Here is a 20,129-nt window from a genome sequence, read left to right as displayed (position 1 = left end):
AGATTAGCCAGAACTTTATTTAGCATCCTTGTATTTAACATCATCCTTCTCCTCATTTTTAGACATTTTGCTTGTTCCAGACATTGCAGAACATAATCTCTAATTTCTCTTTGTAACATTAATTCCTTCTCTCATACACACACACCCACACACACTGGTACATAAAGCCTGTCCTAAGACTCTAATGGTATATGCCCTAGTACAGTACCTCACTTTCTCACCATCAACCTGACAAGATCTTTTGTCACTCACACTTATAATGAGAACTCAACTAATGTGATATACAATTTGCTTAATATAAAAATTGTAGCAACTGCTTGTTTTAAGATAGTATAATTTTATGTATTCTTTCTACACAAAGCATAAAATGGATGTATAATTGAGAGTCTGTGTTTACATCCATCATTCTGTCCACGTGTTTCAACTTTCAAACTACTGAACAGAGTTGCATAAAATGCAGTATCTGGAGCCTACATTAAAATTTATCAGACAAGATTTAATTTTAGTTCATTTTGGTCCAATTTAACAGCTGTCTTATTTAAATTTTATTACTTTCCTAAAAAGAAATAGATACATGTTATAAAATAATAATTGCGCCGAAGTCATTCAGATCTACAAGTTTCATTTGGAACATTTTTCAATGTTATGAGTATTTAATAAAATATAAGGAAAACTGATGACTCTGTGTATTGTTTTTTCTACTGAGTAATTAACTTTACAATGGATATGTACAGTATATGCAATAAATGAATTTGAAGGCCATTAATGTACACAATGCAAAGAAAGCCTTTGGAAAATATGTATTTCACTGGAATACTTGTATTTACTTTTGTTGATGTGTGTTTGTTTTGTAAATGTATGGATAATTACGTTTTCATTTTCAACATTTTAAATTTTTATTTTGTGTTCATTGTGTACTAACTTTTGCAGTTTGGATGTCAACTGTGGGTGAAATCTCTACTCGGCAGCAAAAAACATACGAATGCAACAACTGTGGCAAAGTTTATCGTCATCAGTGTTCGCTGTGGCGGCATGGACATTATGAGTGTGGCAAACCTGCTATGTTCCAGTGCCCAATCTGCAGTTATCGGGCTAAACAGAAAAGCAATTTGATAATGCATGTGTGCCATGTACATAGAAAGAAATGAAGTTTACTTTTCATTATTGTGTTTATTATAATTGTGTTTTATAATTTACAGCTTGTTTTTACTGTATGCCACTTTCTTATTTGGATTTGATTCAGTCAGCTTAAACTGTATAATCAGATGTCAAAAAATATTAGCTTGCCTTATCACATGTGTAAAAATTTTACTTACATCACTGTAAAACTCAATATTTACGTGTAGCATAACTAAAACTATCAGTCTGATAGTTGAATTTTAAACCTAAACATACAGCCCACTATTAGACATGAACCTGAGCCAATTCTGTCCATCTCCAATCTTCATGGTTTACTTCCACAGGATCAATCCTAATATTACCAACACAATTTCCTATGAAAATGTCATACACATTTTTGTTCTTCTATCCCAGCCACATGTTATCCCTGTTATCAGTATTCCAACAAGTGGGTTCTTTCAGAGATGTTCTTCTGCCAAAACTGTGTGTATTTCTTGTCTGCACATTTCAGTTATATATCTGTCACATCACACTTCCTTGATTTAACCATCTGAACAGCATAAGGTGAATTCACACACATATATTTAAAATAAATTTCCCAATGGCTGCATCCCTCTTACATCCAGATGTTGTGTGTTACTTATACATCATGTATTACTTTTCAGTTTTCAGGCTACACTTTCTTGTTTCCTGTATGTAAGGGTCAGAATATTTACTTAATCTAGTACACTGTCTGATAATGCAGGTTCATCTCTGCAGCTGCATCCAGTGTGCTAAGCTCTTTATAGTTCTGTTGTAACTCTGTAAAAAGCAACCATCAAATATCTCTGTGTTAACCAATTTTCACCAGATTGCCATAATTTTGAGAACACTGGAATATTCTGTTTTATTATTACATACAGATTACCTTGATAATCTCAGTTTGTTTGTAAAATGTTAAATTTCTGTGGAATTTCTCTAAACAATTGTTCATTGTTACAGAACAGATCCACTTATAAGGCATATTAGAACTGTTTCTTCTGTAACAGTGAAAAGAATATATGGAATATTAGATTAATCATGCTAGAAGGAATAACTAAAATTTTAAATTGTTTTATGTCTAGTTTGTTAATGTACTGGCCAGTTAAGTGCATTCATAATATTTCTTCATGCAAATAAAATAAATTCATACAGATTTCACCACAGTTTATCATTTAATGAGTTCCTTTTCTAATTGCTTTCAGTGTTTCTTACCTAATACAGCCACAAAACTATCTACAGGAAGGGATTTTTTTCTGGTAGTATTCAGCAATATTGTGTACTTTCATCAATAAAACATAGAGAAGTAGACAATAAAACATAAATAAATTCTGTTATTGAAAGTTGATAAATTAACTGAAGATGAAGTATGTATAGAATTCATAAGTGAAGTTTAGTAGTTCATTATTTAAAAATATATTGGAAGCCCCATATTATTAAAGAACTGCCAGAACACTGTTATAATAAAGCATTTATTTTTGTTTTGTTTTAGGAGGTATTACTTTGGATGATTTAAGTCAAGCACTGCTGGTACCAGTAACAGAATGGAATGAATTTTGCATGCATCGATGTGAGAAGTGTGGACGTGGTTATCGACACAGAGAAAATCTCCTACGTCACATTCGTGTTGAGTGTGGCAAAGAAGCACAGTTCTACTGCATCTACTGCAAATACAAAACAAAACACAAAACCAACCTCCTGCGTCATCTGCGATGTCGACATCAAATTGCCTGCTAGGCTACGACGTTCATGTGCAGCCAAGCTGAAAAACAACATTCTTCATCATCTTTTATATTGCCAGCTGTTTCTCTTCTAGCTGACAACATGTATCTTGTCAATATACAGTATTAAGCTCAAGAGCAATATAGCAACAGTTCTGTCTATTGTCAGTTTTTTGTTATCTGTATCATAAAGACTAAATGATTAATACAGAATGTTCCATTTAAAATACATCAGTATTTATAAGTTTGGTGACAACAGTATAACAAGACAAATGAGTTATTTTTTAGTTTTTATGTGTTAGAAAGATCTTACAGAAGGGTCTTACAGCAAATGCTATGAATGTCCACCACCCTCTTGAAGACAAACATCTATTCGTCACAGTGTGCTTTGGTGTATTGTTATCTTATTTGGTACTTCCTTGTCAGGCTATGCATTGATAAATGGTTCACAATTAGCAGCAAATGATTCTAATTTAAAGTAGTGTTCAGAAATGAACACACCTTCTTCCCATGAATACACAAGTTTGCACCTATACAGTTTTTGTGCAGTTGGTGTAAGCAGCAGCCTAGCATCCAAAGTGACTTTGACTAGAGTGTCACATGGGAGGTGGGCGAGTCTGTTACACTTAGGTGGAACCACATTTATTGCTGTTGATCAATCAGTGCCCAACGCATTAGATGGCATATATGATGCTTAGGCTTTTCTTTAACTTAGGCGCTGTACTGATTGGCTGTTTTAACGTTCTTGTAAATGGCCAGTGCATTTCAGAACAATATTCTGTAGTAATGAGCATTGAATTTTGCAGTTTATTCATATTGCAAATTTTGTTTAGAAAATGTGTGGTTCTTCATATACACTCATCCATACATTCTCATAGCACTGTATTTACACATTGGGTCAGTTTTTTTACAGCCTTGTATGATAAAGGCATCATAACCTGCAAAGGAAATGCCATGATGTTGAACTTTCATTGACCATTTAGCATGGCTTTATGCCCAGCCCAGTTGGAAGTCCAGTCAGTATCCTCTGTTGTATGGGGATTTATATGCCCTATTCCTGTATTTTAAGGGTTAAACAATAATATGGTTTTGTTCAGTGTTATGTCAGTGGAAACTGATCAGTTGTTTCTAACAAATAATTTTTTAACACATTAGTTTTTGTATTCAAGTTTTTGTTGTATTGAACATGCTGCTTAAATAAATTGAGCTCTAGATATGAACATCACACACAATATTACTGTTTGAAATTCACTGGATGTAAAATTAGAAATGCATCTAAAGTAGACCTTTGTGTGTGTGACAGGATAATTTGTTATAGATTAGTAGGCTCATATATAGAGTGAATGTACCAAATGTCTTTTAGTGCATTATTGATTAAATTGTATGTTTCTTTTCATGATTTAATATGGTAATTCCTGAACAGTGTTTCATGGAGTCTTGTAGTTAAATACCTCTAGCTGAATATCTCTTACAATTATAAACATGAAAAGAATAATGGAATATTGGATTCTACCCTTACCATGACAATCCAACTTCCCAACATTACTTCAGATAGAATTGTAAAGTTTTGTGACAGTGTTCTGGTGCTGTAATGGGAATATATTTCTTTTTGACATCTGTTTCTGGGCAAGGCTGTATGTATGAAGGCAAAGGGGCACATTGTGTGCAGTTTAATATTCAAGTAAAGTAAGTGTGTTCTGCTACACACCATGGAGGTGGTTGGTGGGAAAGAAAGTCATTCTTGACCATGGCAGTAGTTGAGGGTGAGTGTTCAGTGTCATGCCCCGGCGACGCTTAACCCCTATGTAAAGGACTGCTGATACACGCTGGATAAGAGTCTGGGGTCACAGAGCCAGTCTAGATGCAGAGACTGGAGGAAAAATCCTTTGTCATTTTCAGAAATCAAATCCCAGTTGCCTAATCTGTAGTCAGACACTATACTGGCTGAGCTACCACAGCTCCTAGGCAATAGGCAAACCTTTAGAACTAGGTGTGAAAAGTCAGTGTAGATGTTATTGGTGTCTTTAAAATCTTATCTTGGCATTTTCTGGAGAGACCGAGGGAAACTGTGGAAAAGGTCAATCAGAATAGCTAATTCTCAGGCACTGTTCTGAATCAGGCAACTACTGAACAATGAATCAAGTGTGCAACCTGCTATTGTGTCATACTTGTTGAAATATGAATGTGTGTGAATCTGATATTTATGGTTTTATAATACTCATAATAAGTGAACCAGTGATGCCCAGTGCCTGAGTGAATGATGATGATGATGTAGGATGATATGTAACTTGTGATATACTTTTGTCACTTCTGTTTCCTGTCAGTAGGCTGAAAGCACATATGAACATCATTTCATTGACTTGATGGTTCTTTTATAGATGCAGTGGATCTGCGATGGTTAAATTTTGATGATGATGGAAGCGGTCAGTTTCGCTGCAAGTTATGTGGACGTGGTTACCGCTGGCGAGAAAGTGTGCTTCGTCACTTGCGATTGGAATGTGGAAAGGAAGCTCAGTTCCAATGTCCACTGTGTCCATTAAGAACCAAACATAAGCATAGTCTACTACGTCATGTCCGCAAACATCTCAGCATCAGTCTTTCTTCACAGCAGTAACTATGTGTGTAAGTGTGCAGGCATATGTAGTTCATGCCCCTTTGTTGATTCTTTTTGCAAGAAGTTTTCATAGATTTTGTACCTGTTCTCATATTCTTGCTGGAGCTGTAATAACCATGTGCTTGTGTTTCAAAGGTTTATAACAGTTTCCTAACATCATTGAGGAAGTACCTTCTTTGTATAGGCTGCCCTTGGGCCAGATCAGGGGGTTGACAATCTGTGACCTATAGGCAAGTGGCAAGTGGCCCATACAGCATTTTTATGTGGCCTGTGACATGATTTAGGAGTTGGCCAATGGTGGTTAATGGGTTTGGTAGTGTGATATAGCTTGTAAAGAACCTATTTATTTTACATTAGTAAAGGGTAGTGCAATGTATTGCAAGCAAACTAATTTTACCGTGTAAATATATTTTTATATATCGGTGTCACATACTTTTACATGGGGTCAAATAAATTTCTAATTGAATTGCGCCATATTCAACATGAAAATAATTTAGTTACGAATCGAGTTAAATCATTGTATTTTTAGTTTATATATTTATTTGTTGGTGTCTGTATTTTGTTTGTGTTATTCTTTTTATAGATGTTAATTATTTTTATGTTTAGTGTGTTTACAAGAGCCTGCTACCTGGCCCTGTCCTAAGTCAGGTGAATTCAAAGTGACCTCAAATTGTATTTCTGTTAGCTCCATTTTAATTTTATACACCACATCTACTGTTTCATAAGATCCTTAAAAATAAAAATGAATTGATATGCGTAAAGCTCAGTCAGTATAGTATAGTGACTAGCTACGGGCTGGACGGCCGGGGTTCGATCCCCGACGGGGGCAGAGGATTTTTCCTCTAGCCTCTGCGTCCAGACCGACTCTGGGGCCCACCCAGCCTCCTCTACAATGGGTACCGGGGTCCTTTCCCGGGGGTAAAGCCGGCCGGGGCGTGATGCTGACCACTCACCCCCATCTAGTGCCGAGGTCAAGGAAGGGAGAAGCTATACCTCCTCTCACCCCAAACGCCTACATGGCGTATAGTGGGACAAACTTTACTTTACTTTATGCGTAAGCAGGACAATAAATATGAATTTCTAAAGATTACGCTATTGTACTTTAACAGTTTGCATGTTAGTTACTAGATGGGGGTATTCCACACAGTTCACAAATTGGCTACTAGGTGGCATGAGGTACCTGTTGAGGCTTGGCAATGTGTGCTTTCATGGGTTTTCTTGTGGTTTAAAAATGTAGTACAGTGCTGTTGGTGGAGGAAAATGTAAGAGTAGTGTGATATATTACCTTGCTTAATAAGTGACCGGTGATCATTTATTTCTAATTTTAATATTTGGAAGTAAAAACGTGTGTTAGCATTTTCTTTTTTCTTTTGTGATGTGGTGAATAACAAAAAAAAAGTATTGGGCACATCCACGTAAATGGAATAATGAACTTGTGTATTAGATTGTGTTGTGTTTTGAAGAGTGCGTTAACTTAATGTTGATATCGTCTACAATGTCTACAAAGGTATGTAATAGACAAAGTTAAAGGAAATTCACTTGTTTAGGTTAGGTTACAAGTAAGTGCCTCATGTGTGTGTTCTCAAAGCTGCTTAACAAGATTTCGCCATTTATGCCATTAGCTTTGTAGTAAGTAAGTTTTTAATTCAGAACTTTCAGCAGGACTTTGGACTTCTCTGAGTGCAGTTTTCTGCATATTTGATTGTTGTGTGTTTTGGTTATATTGCAGTATTATGATCATTTACCTGAAGGTTATGTCTTCTCCTTGGTTGTGCTGTATTACACAACATAACTGAGACTCTATGTTGTATGGAGGTTTGTTCATATTACATTACCCTCTGATTCCATGCCTGTTCAAATTGGATACAGGAACATGAGTCAGTGCAATTCCACTTTCTTTCCATCATCAAACGAAGTTTAGAAGAATTCTCAAAAAACTGCAGTGAAGGTGAACATGGCCAACACTGCGGTATCAGCCAACAATTTTTAATTGGTGATCTAAAAGTACTACACCTATGAGCAATTGAGAGAAGTACTTACATATGTGCAACAATGAGAATTTGAATTGTACTGAATTTTTGCTTTGTGGTTTGCACCTATTACAGTAAACTAAACATATGTTCTTGGTATTATTATGTGCTGTAAAAATTAGTGTTACATGAAATTTAGAACTTACCTCCTAGATACTTTCACCTTATCACAATTTATTATATTTGTTGTTGGTTGAATTCCAGTATCAGCAACATTAGCTGCTACACTATGGTGTTGTTTTTTCCCTCTTGTGCATCAATTCCCTTCCCTCATCCTGTTGTTCTGTGATGATGTGACTGCTTTCATTTCTATCTGATCATGTGATCAGTGAAATGGACATATATTGACATCTTGCATCACCATTGTTTTGTGCTGTAACCCATTAAATGAGTGGTCATAACAATGTCAGGAACAGTTTAAGAAATCTATGTTCTTGGATGACTGAAAAACTTTATTATTTGCAATGGTGATCATAAAGTGTGACAAGTGTCATAATAAGATATCAAAGCTGATAGATGATACGTAAAATAAAGAAGATGGTGATGGTGATGATAGTGACAGTGACAATGATGAGATTGAACAGTTTGCCAAGATCACTGCAATGCAATTCTGATATGAAAGTTACACTTGATTGGCAAGTGACCCTTCAAAAAGAAGACTAGCAAAGGGAAGACAATTGAAAAAACTGTGAACACAAAAATTCTTACATTCCTGAAGATGCCTGTACAAGTGCAGTTTGTGCTCCATACAGTGCTGAGATTTTAAAACAATTAAAGTCATTGGTATCAAAATACATGAACAGAAATGACTGTTGGTATGACAGGTATAATAGTCATTGGAAATAACATTTTATTGCCTTTAAAATTAGCATGAAATGAGCTGTGTATCTAATTACAGCAGAAGATATGCCACTTTTTTTAAGACAACTTGTGCCCCCCCCCCCCCTCAAAAAAAGTTTTTAGACAACTATGGGTATTGTTTCTCAAAAAAGTCATTTATTCAAATTATGAAAAGTAAAGGCCTTAAAATTGACCCTTGCAGAACTTCATGTAACTGTTCACCAATTCGAGAAGAAGTTAGCTGTACTAGATGGTTTTATTTCCAGTTTTTGTTTTCTGTGTGTAAGATAAGTTGTAAACTAATTTGCAGCAGTGTTTGTATACCTTGAAAACTTAATTTATCCATCAAGATTTCATGATTTACTCAGTAATAAAGCTTTTGCTTGGTCACAAAATATTCATCTAAGATGCATTTTTTGGAGAATGGCTTTTAATATATTGGTAACTTGAATGCTGCGTATTCAGTGGAGAATGTTTCCCAAAGCTAACATTTTTGGAGACTTTTTTGTTGTTAGTATGCATATAATAATTAAGTCTGTTGTATATGTTCTCCTAAACTTTAGAGAAAGTGGTTAACAGTGATATAGGCCTTTAATTAGTCATACAAAACTTGTCTCCTTTATTGTAGATGGTTTCATTATTGAGATTTTCAGATGGTCATGTTGATAAACTTTCAGGTTTTGTACAACAGGGAATAATATCTTGACCAGAAACTGAGTATCAGATACTATAGAAAGGGACTGTGTTACCATTATTAATATACAGTGATCACTCCCCAACTGCAGTGTTGCCAGCTGTGGATTACAATGATTGATAATTTTTAATTGGCATAACATGGAAATACCTGTTGTTTCCATACCAGATCAACATTTTCTGGTGACAGGGTTTATGAGGACATACAGTTTGATTGGTTTTTAGATCTGTTTAGGTTTAGACTCTTTATGAATGTTGGCAGAAACCATGGTTTCCCTAATCTCAAATTCCCTTTAAGGCTTTGTCTTAATCTTGTCAATTGTGGTGTTTTTCAGAAACATAAAACCTGCTGTTGGGCAGAGAATGCAGTATATTTCTTTCTGCATTGCCACTGAGTTCTCTGTTTGTATCCTTCGTTTCTTTTATCATTTGAGAACCATTATCTTTTCAGTTTTTCTGTTGCATGTTTTTGTTAACCTTTGCTGTACCCCCTTAAATCAGCAGTGTACAACTCAGCTAGATCAAGTTCTTTTTGTGGATATTCAAATTTATATGCAGACTTTCACAAGAAATGACTAAGCTTGCAGCCAGTTAACTGGCCATATACATGTATGAAGTTCACATACACTGGCCAGTATACTGGCTGCAGATATTTAAAAGGTTAATTCTGTTTGGAGTTGCTTTAATTATGGAATAATGTTTGTATGTTAGACCAGACACTGATACCGCTTTTTGTTTTCCAGGCTTTGGCTGGACACTGGGAACACCAGAGCCCTCCACTCATACACCAGCAGTTCCATCTTTTTTGCTGGAATCCATAGTAACATCCACAAAAATTTCAATGATGCCTTCAGTATCATCACAGAATAATAGCACCACTGACTCACCACCTCTTAATTCTCCATCAGGGTACACCAATATATCTTCAGCTGGACAGTCTACTACAATGAGGTTTGATAGACATGTTTTGCCAAATTATTCTTCAAGTTTTATGTCATCTTTGACACCCACATCTCATAATTCAAGCACCATGTTTCGTAGACAGTTTGGGGATATTCCTACTTTACCAACACAACTCCTTTTTTGCAAGAAATGTGGACGCAGTTATGCTTGGGAGTATACCCTCAAAAGACACATTAGACTTGAATGTGGCAAGGAAGCAACACTTCAGTGCCCTCTGTGTCCAAGACGAACCAAACATAAACACAGTCTGTTGCGTCATATAAATAAATTTCATCCAGATGCTCATGTCTGAATGTTCTCTCACTTTTTGCTCTTTAATCCTCTATAATGTATATATATTTATATTTGTAAGCAAAAGTTGCAGAATGCATATACATATACAGTCTATAAGAAGATGGCTACCTTCTGGGATGTTCCTCCGTATAGTCCAGTGGGTACTGACTGGTGTTTCAGAGGTTAGTTAGTATCTACCTGACTGCATAGTGCAACATTTCAGAAGATATTCATCTTCTTACTTGTTGCCATAAGAACCTGAACTCACTCCTACATTCAGTAATTAATGCTGTAAGGACCTAAAATCACTTTTATTCTGTAGCTCGGTGTCATGTGGAAAGCACATTTTCTTTGGATTAAGACATTTGTTAACATGCTGCCATCTTTGTCTTCATACCTGAGCTCCAAGGTATGGGGGCACACAAGTGGATTGCAGTTAATGCTTTTTGAATTCATAATTTTGGAACTGTGCAGAAGTGAATAGAAGTTGCTTAGCAGAATATTTGAACTGAAGGGAGATTAACTGACAAGTGAGAACTGAGTTTTTCTGTTTCTTGTGAAAAACAAATTGTGATTTGTGGGTGAAGCATATCTCAGAATATAAGTTTTATTATTTATTTTGTCTGTATTAAAATTCTTCTGCATAAAGTTTCAAAACCCAGGTAATCTAAAAGTCTTAGTTCCCAGGCTTTCTGGATAAGAGGTCTGGTACTGTATTTCAGCGGTATTATTTGTTACATTTTGTATGTGTACTTGGACTGTAAAGTAAAAAAAATTGACCACTTTATTTTCAGCCCTTCATAATCTTATATACATAATGCTTACAGCTCCTTTCATAAACTTTACAGAAACTTTGTATGATGTTAATGTATACAAAAATGTCCAGTACTTGCATCTAAAGGTGTGAAATATAGATTAGGGCAGTAAGTATAATTATGAACTGTTTTAATAGATTTTGCAAAAATGTCAGAAATAAATGTATGCATGATGTTTTATTTCTTCCATTCTTTGAAAGGGGTGAGGGAGGACCATGTAAGTAAATGAACTTGGCAACAGAGTGTATTTACATATAAATGGTTGAAACTCAAAATTTATGTGAGGGTACGGATAGTATTCTCTCCTCTGTCTCAGGACTGAGTTCAGTGGCAGGCTGTTTTGAAAACAAGTTCAGCATATAAATGTTATTTTAAAACTGAATGTGGCTACAGCAGAATTTTGATTGGGAAATGCTTTGATATGACACATTCAGTCTGCCTTAGTGAGCATTTATATTTATTTTTAAAGAGTATTTCTAAATATTGTGTTGACTATAGTTTTAAGGTTAATTGAATTTTAAATTTAAATTGGTGCTTATAAAAATAATAATTATTTATTATTGGCTTTGCTTCTTTTGGTTTTTTTAATTAACCATTTGAAGTCCAGCATTACCTGTATGTACCACCTGCTTTAACAATAAACAATTTTATATTCTGCCAGCAAAGTGCATTTATTGGTTTCATATTATTCTCGCTGTAAACAAACACTGAAAACAAAGGTCCATCAGTTTGCTTCAAGTTCTGAAATAAATGTGACATCATAAATAAAACTCACTTTAATCAATATATGCTGCTGACAGTATAGAAAAAAAGAAGAAATGTGTTTTTGATTACATGTATGATGTTTCAGTTAGAGAATGGATGACTTCTGAATTGTAAATAACAGTGAAGGGTTGTAACCCATTTTCACATTCTTTACATGTACTGTATAATAAGGTCATCAGATTTCTTAAATGTCCTTAATATTCTGTGTTTTATCATGGAAAGTGCAAAAAGGTATATTTATTTTATCATATTAGGTGTGACAATGTGTTGAAGAGCCGTGTGTGAAATGTTATGTAAATATACCGCATTTAATAGAAATGTAATATTTGATCATGTTACTCATGTTGACCAAGCACTTACATGAGTTTTCTGACCTTGTTATTAAAATATTTCAGGTTTGAGGTTTCTTTTGAAAATATTTTAAAAGCATGTTTACTATGTTTGTATTAAAAGTATAGTAGTTTTATCTCCCAAGACATTCCAGTGTGGTTTTCTGTTTAAAATGTGTGGGAAGTTTATGAAGAATAATTTGTTTACAAAAGAGATTCTAGAAATGCATAATGTGTGATTTCAGCATTGTCATTGCTATAAAATATGTCATGTTACCATGTTATAATTTGTGCATTAATGCAAACCATAGATTTTCATGTTAGTTCCTATTCATATTTGAACTGAAAATGGTTAAGTTTTTATGCCTATGTTTATTTGTATCTTAAAATAAGCTAGTGTTTTAATATGCATGTATAATTTTGTATCCTGTTATTAAAATTACTTGTCAATGTATAAATATTGTTTTTTCCTTTCAGTTTATAGAGGACGTTGTTTAATCATGTTCATGTTTATTATGCTGTTTGTAGAAGTGTTTTTGTTTTAAACTTGTCAAGGTTTGCCATATTAAATCAACGACAATGTGGATTGGGTTTGTAGTAAGATAACCCTTAAGACAATACCTTGACTGTGGTACAAATTGAATGCGAGTAGCATGATTATTTGAAGGCCAGTTCTTTATTACATCACTGTTTTAAGACTTTGTAATCTAATTAAATGGCAAACAGAATAAAGCTGCTTTTGAGGATAATGTGAGATTGGTGACAGTTCCACTGATCAGAATCTTTATCTTCAGTTCCTGTACTTGTCACAGTTAACTTAATGAGTTGGGGTTTTCATGGATGTGAAAATGTGGACTATGATCTTTTAGATTGTGATGCTACATAGTCTGTAGGTGGTTAACAAGTTTGGGAGGAACATACAAGCTCCATCTTCAGGTTAGAAGATGGATCATAGTTTCTAGATTATGGCACTGTTGTATTGTACGAGTAGGTGGTTAACATTTTGGAGAAAACATTGCATCCATCTTCATGGTAGAAGCAGAAGGCAATACACTCTTCCAAAGTCTTGATAACTATCTCTCATATATTATGTAATAGGGGCTTGTGCAGACATACAGTAACAATTAATTCTACCTTTAGGAGGAGGTGCTGTATCAGCTCCTGTAGAGTCCACATTTCTAAACTCTTCTGTTGTGATCTGTGTGGAGTATCATGCAGACTTTGAAGATCTCTGAAGATACATCTGTGGCAGGAATGTGGCGTAGAGTGTACCTTGCAGTGACTGCTTGGCCCCCAGATACAAAATGTGAAGAAAATCTGAAGAGACACATGCTGTTTGTCCATACTAAACTGTAAAATATATTACAGTAAATGTTTTGATGGACAGAGATACAATACAAGCTATCTTTTGGTCAACAAGACATGTATCTACGTTCACTGATTTAGAATTGAGTCATAAGTTCATGATTTTATGCAGTTTTAAGCTAAATTTACTGTATCTATAGAAGTTATAAATAAATCTGCCTTAACTAAATACCTAATCCAATGGTAAGAATGCCTGGAGGTTTGAAACTGCTGACCCCAAAGCATACCATAAGATTAAATGTTGATCTTATACTTAGTGAACATCCTCAAAACATGTTTCTCCAGGATAAGTTTTAATATTACTTTCCTCACCTCTTTTATTCCACCTGACGACCTTCCAAGTTGTTTCCCCACTAGAATTATGTTAACATTCTTGTTTCTTTCATGTAGGCCTTATGTGCTACAACTATTTTAATTTTCGTCAACTTTTATAATAATGTATGAGAATTATGTAGTTCATTAATTTGTTGGTTTAGTGTACTATGTAAATTGTTTCATTTGTGTAAGTAGTCAAATATTAAAAAAAAGGCTTAGTGTTTTTATTAGATTCAATATTGATGATGATGATGTGGGAGATTATTACAGAAGAAAAGTTGAAAATAAAGTATTCAAATGTGTAGAGCGTGACACCTACAGTTGGTTATATATTGAAGGTTTGTGTTTTGATTTGCATGTGCAGTATTTGTATTAAAAGAGAGAGAGGCAATATTAATGGTAATATTAAAATATTTAATCCTTATTGTATCCCCAGTTCTTGTCATCAAGTGCACTAATCAACATGGATTGACGGTTAGCATTCCAATTGTGTTTTGAGTCTGTGTTTGTTTTGGTGCACCAACAACGTCTTATTGTGGTTAGGTTATTTTGTGATTTTCTTCAGACCCTGGCAGAGATACATTTATAGGACATGACTTCTTCTGTAATCTTTTTCAGTATCATTCACAATCATAGCATTTGATGTAATACAAACTGTGCTGTATTTTAAAGAATCAACCATTTATTCACATATGTGTTCAGTCGGTATCGGAGATATTTGTGTTCTTATATTTCAGAATTCTTGTAAAGTGTTTATTCATTGTACAATACAAAGTGATGTAAGAACCAGTGTTGCCCAATGTAGCATTTTTTTATGAAGGGTGAGAATTGATGACCTAATAAATCTTTATTGATCATCAAGTTCCAAAAGTTGCTATGAAGATGTATTTGACACTGTTCATCCAGTTGGAGCATTGGTATAATTTCAATGCAGCACCTCAAGGTGTTCCAGTACAGTGTGTGTTCAAAGTATCTCCACTTTAGAAACTAATACTGACACTGTCCAGTGAGCTGCTGCACTGTTAGTCATGTGTTACACAGTGAATGTGACATAACAAAGTTATCAGAGAGAGTGGTTTACGTTCGGCTACTAATTGTATCTAGAAGCCACTCAGTAACTGGTGTATATCTAGACACTTCTTAATAATACAGATGACATTATAATAATGATGTCAGGTAGTTGTCATTGATCATTATGATCAGAAATGTCCCATGGAAAATCCTTTCTAATGGTTATACAGCTTATTGCAGAAAAGAAAGATTTGATTTTGTTTGTGAGTTGTGTGTCACCCATTCAAATACTGACCATGTCCAGTGTTGCTTAACTTCAGTAATGAATGAGAACCATCCTTGTACATTGTAATCTTCTGCGTTGAGGCAGGTTTATTGTTTCAGAGGAACATACTGCTTCCATGTCCGGCCTTGAAGATCACCATGGGCATCCACACTGCCATGAGAACCTTATCACTCATATGACAATCAGTTTTGTTAATGCTGTTAATTACAATTGTCTGTATCATGCAAGATGTTTTTGTTGTTTGGCTTTTTATTGGCTACACTTAAATGAGTTAAGTTTATGTCCATTGGTTTAATGACTTATTTGATATTAATAGATACATAGTAAGGTATGCTTGATCACTGTGAAATGAATGATACACAAAACTATAGGTGAATGTTTCATAATGGAACAGATGCTTGTAATTTTTACAGCAGTGAATAATGTTATATTTTGGTGCCATATGTTCTTATAATCAAAATATTCTAAACTTTTGTGTAATATTATATCAATTTGAGTTCAGATTATGATATTCCAAATTCCTTGTGTTGTCACATTGCATTGTAATAAGCTATGTGAATGTAAGTTTGTGTGTGCAAGGCAACCACAGAATTACAGGTTCAAACAAATGGATGAGGTCTTTGCGTGAAAGATGGGACAGTGCCAGAATTAAAAAAAATTATTCTGTACTAAAAAATTCCAATTTTGACCAAGCAGATAACTGTCAGTTTATATCTTGGTCTTTCCAATAAAGGATGGAATATTAACATTGCAGCCTTCTTCCAAACCTTTCCTATCTTTATTATGTATTATCATTTCATTTATTGGTTCAAAACTTCTGTATGTGAAACAGTATAATGATACAATCTAAGGATCTGAGATTTGGGGTTTCTGTCTTGGTGGAAATTGTGTAGTGATTGTCTGGGTTGTGTTAATATACAGTGTTGTATATGATTACTTACATTTTGCAGGAATGTATTGCCTCCAACCTCCCTGTGTGGCCAACATACATCTCTGTTGAGTTACTTTGACCCTGAAGATAGATATGATAGGTTTATCTGAAATATTGGTAACCACCTACAAAACTAAACAGCATCATAACCAAGAGGATTAAATTCAAGGAATACCAGTCAGGATGATAATGAGCTCACTTTGAAGTCGTCATTAATTTATTCATGTGATTGATTTGGAAGATGCTCACTTGTTTTGTTGCAGGGCCTGATGGGGTTTGGATGGTTACAAACTGGCCTTCAGATTTTGGTGAAAAACATTCATTGGGTTCTTCTGATGGAGGTGGAAATATAATTGTACCTGCAGCAGGAGGTAATGTTATGTTGATGAATCACTTTCTCCGGCAGCCACATGTCAAGCCTTACAAGTGTGATGTTTGTGGAGCTTCATATAGTATGCAGAAAAATCTTTTGTCACATAAGAAAAAGGAATGCGGCAGAGAAGCTAATCTGCAGTGTCCACTTTGCCCCATGAAAACAAAACGCAAAGGAAACCTCAAGAGACACATATTGTTTGTCCATACCAAACAGTAACATGAAAAATAGGAAAGCACTAAGGTATACCATATTTAGTTACCAGGCATAATTTTACTCTCAATTAACTTTCTATATTTAGCAGTGTTAGTAGTTAAACACGATTGTGCATGTGAATAAAAGTAAAATTTTCTCTATGCGTAATTAAGCACAAGTGTAACTCCATGTATACTTGGTGAAGACAAGTGCTGAACTTCTAACATAAGCAGGTTGGAGGTCAGTTCTCTTGTAAGTGTTGTGGGAAGTACTACACTGATGAGAAGAAAGTGTCTACACATTAGTGTGTAGATTGTGGGAATAGTTTTGAATTTGAATGTTGCTGCTGATCTGTTAAAATAAGGAGACAGAGTAGTTTATTTTGTCATGTTTGTAAATGTCATGTGGCATAAAATAACTTCAGTTATGTAGAGAAATTTGGCAAATAAGATGGCTGGTTATTTTCTTTACTTCTTTGAACAAGTGTTACTTATTCACTGTTGAGTGTTTTAGGTAATAATACAGTATTAGACTATGAGAAGCTACAGACATTTTGGATGAGTTGCTGCTTTGTTCAAGGTCAAAATGATGAGAGTTGTATCAGACTCTGTGTTGTCATTTTAGAAAATATACACATGAGAATGTGACTGCTAGTGGAAAATAGTTGAGTTGCTACAAGCTTCTAATAACTGTAACAAGACCTGACACAGCATGTGACAATATTTGCCAGTTTTTTTTTTTGGTATTGTTTTATATTTAAGTACCTGCATAGGTTATGTTGCATTAAATGAGAAGTGGTGAGTTGGAAAGGCTGTGGAATGAAGCAGTCATGGTCTAGTTTTTAAGGTATTACTTTTCTGTTTTTCTGAATGATGTGAGGAAGACAGCAGAAAACCTCAGATAAGTTGTTCACATTGAAGTGATGTAACACTTACAGCACAAAGATTATTTTCTTTTGAATTGTATCAATGGTTAGTGGTCACAAACTAATTGGTGTAAGATGAAGTGGGGTTGACTTGTATGTGCAATGGATATCCATCATCAGAGCAATGATGATAGAAGCAAGGATCTCTGACATGTTGATAAACTTCTACCTGACTACATGAAACTACAACCCAGAAGACAGTCATCTTAAATTATTGTGTTCTGTGACATCATGCAGTCTTGTAGGTAGTAACCAGTGTTTTTGAAGTTTGTAGTTATGATAATTTTTCAAAACTGAGAATGTTTTCAATATGTTTCTGGTAGAAAATAATTGCTATAGATAATTTAGTTTTGAATGTTTATGTTAAGTTCTACAAGATGTTCCAGTTTGTGTGTTTGTCAAATAATAGAAGCAGAATTTGGTTGTGATTTAATTGATGAACACTGTTAAATTGCAGGGTATGTTATATGTATTGTAAGAACCTGTTCTTTAAAAAGATTATATTTTACATATCCTCAGAACTTGTTATTTCTGTAAGTATAAAGTGATTACTGCATTGTAATAACATTTTGTATATCTTAAGAATTTATGATTATATCAGAATTGTTTGTTGTTTGCAAAGTGATTCAGTATCTTCATGGAACACCCAAACCTTGTAGCGGCACACTGGTTGCAGAACACCGTATGAGATGCACCAGCCAATGAATTCCCTCCTTAAGTCCTTTGAGGAGGGATGCTGCTGGAGGAACCTCATCATCAGCATAACCTCCATGTCTTTATCTGACCTGAATCTCCAGCCCTTTAATGCTTTCTTGAGAGGGCAAAACATATTGAAGTTATGTGGTGCAGGTCCAAGCAGTATGGGGGATTGTTAGACACTTCCATTGCATGGAGAGCAGCATATCCTAGACAGTGTGGACCACATGGGGGCAAGCATTGTTATGCAACACAGTGATACCCCTTATGAGCATGATGGTGGTTTCTTTTTATGGTGGTACAGAGGTCATGGAGGGTTTTACAATAGCACTGATTAATGACCTTCAGCATGAAGGAATTGACTGGCAGCTTATTGTTCCTCTTTGGGTAGATTCTTAAAATTTAACCATGTGACACCATTCCCACTTGCTCCAATCCGCACATTCTGTTTCACCATAATGATTTGTCTGCTAATGTGACATGCATACCACCACATGACCCACCTGCAGCCAGCTGTGCCATGAACAGGCTTCATTTGCATGAACCTCATATAATCTTTCCATGATTATAAGAAGCCAAGGCTAAAATTAGGCTGAAGCATTAGGAATAAATTATTTTTTCACTGTGTGACTCAGGATTAAACAGTTTGATATTACAATTCGCCACCTTTGGTTATTACAATTATTAATGATGATTTGAGATTCTCGTGGCAGCAAGATGTTTATGTTGGTCTTCTGGATTGTATTACTCTGTAGACTTATAGGTAGATACCGTGTTCCTTCAAGTCATTGGTGTCTACCTGCAAGTCTGCAAGGTATTAGACCAACATGGATCAGGATTGATGAAAAGCTAGTCCTAAAATCTAACAGTGGAAGTATTTCACACTTTCATGATGGCATTGATGTGGTAGACTGGTTTGGTGACATTGACATTGTAGTGGAGTGACTGATAGCAGCCATAGTCTTCATATTTTCATGTTTCACTATGTCGGGGTTATGGAAAATTCCATACATTTTGATTGGTGGATTTTGGAATTGTGTGTGTACACCAATTGGAGCCTGGATTTTAGTAATGAGGTTTTGATAAAGGTTCTTGTCTTATATTTTCAGTGTGTATGAACAACACTTACTATAGACATTTCTGATATAATTCTCAGAAATACATTTTTGATCCTTAAAGAGCCCTTTGTTTCTGTTTCTATTTCTGTCATCAGGATATCTACAATTTCAGACCCACCATTCCATCAACCCATCTTTTATGAGTTAAGTAGTGATACTCATGATTCTAGTTTCAAAATGCATTCTCATTGGTTTGCACTCACCAGTGAGAACATGGGATTCTTCACTGCTCCATGGTATAATACTGTAAATGTGAGGACTAATCAGTTGTTACTTTGTTGATGAAGGATTTGTGTTTCTCCAAAACACTGCCAAACTAACCAACAATATGGGTGACCACCCAAAACGGAAATGTGATTCTTAACACTGTACTGTACCATAGTTGACTAAAGAAGTAAGTAAATAGTACTGCAGTGTGTAATTTAAATTTATAGGTGAATGTACATACTTATGTCATAGCTATGTATTTCAGTTGATTTGTTTCCATTTCAGGGTTCAGAAGATCCCCTAATGTTTGTGTGTTAAGAAATGAAGACATGAATAATGGCATGGGACAGATGTTGACAGCAGAAAATATTCTAAAGTATTATAATATTGCCAACTCATCGTATGGTCTGAGAAGAGGACAAAAGAGAGACTTTCCATGCCATGGCTGTGGACGTTCATACCGATGGCTTAAACACTTACTAGCCCACCAGCGACGGGAATGCGGACAAGAACCACAGCATCAGTGT

The 20,129-nt window shown here is 35.0% G+C and overlaps 1 protein-coding gene and 1 long non-coding RNA gene across 8 annotated transcripts; one reads left to right on the top strand and one right to left on the bottom strand.

The window, feature by feature from the left end:
* Positions 1–356: 356 nt before the first annotated feature.
* LOC110827604 (uncharacterized) lies at positions 357–7,769 on the bottom strand. Of its 4 annotated transcripts, none has more exons than XR_015537354.1 (3): positions 7,649–7,769; positions 2,833–2,899; positions 357–1,920 (listed from the first exon to the last, which is right to left on the bottom strand). It is a non-coding gene; the product is annotated as an uncharacterized LOC110827604 (long non-coding RNA). The 4 variants fall into 4 exon arrangements; XR_015537352.1 differs by lacking the exon at positions 7,649–7,769 and adding an exon at positions 7,218–7,382; XR_015537353.1 differs by lacking the exon at positions 357–1,920 and having other exon boundaries at positions 2,525–2,899.
* Positions 5,278–18,206, top strand: LOC147872326 (longitudinals lacking protein-like). Of its 4 annotated transcripts, none has more exons than XM_087356869.1 (2): positions 5,278–5,480; positions 9,779–18,206. In XM_087356869.1, the coding sequence occupies exons 1-2, from the start codon at positions 5,429–5,431 to the stop codon at positions 10,288–10,290; spliced, it is 564 nt and encodes a 187-aa protein (XP_087212995.1). In that variant the 5' UTR covers positions 5,278–5,428; the 3' UTR covers positions 10,291–18,206. The 4 variants fall into 4 exon arrangements, 2 of the variants coding, with proteins under 2 accessions (XP_087212995.1, XP_087212996.1); XR_015537350.1 differs by lacking the exon at positions 5,278–5,480 and adding an exon at positions 5,498–6,979; XR_015537351.1 differs by lacking the exon at positions 5,278–5,480 and adding an exon at positions 6,994–7,101.
* The last annotated feature ends 1,923 nt before the right edge of the window (positions 18,207–20,129 follow it).

The sequence above is a fragment of the Zootermopsis nevadensis genome, unplaced genomic scaffold (genome assembly GCF_977971745.1).
Source record: "Zootermopsis nevadensis isolate Lab colony 2312 unplaced genomic scaffold, Znev_1.0 Znev_ptg000028l, whole genome shotgun sequence".
Lineage (NCBI taxonomy): Eukaryota > Metazoa > Arthropoda > Insecta > Blattodea > Termopsidae > Zootermopsis > Zootermopsis nevadensis.
The sequence above is the reverse complement of the archived record's forward strand: the minus strand, read 5'-3'. Positions and strand labels throughout refer to the sequence as shown.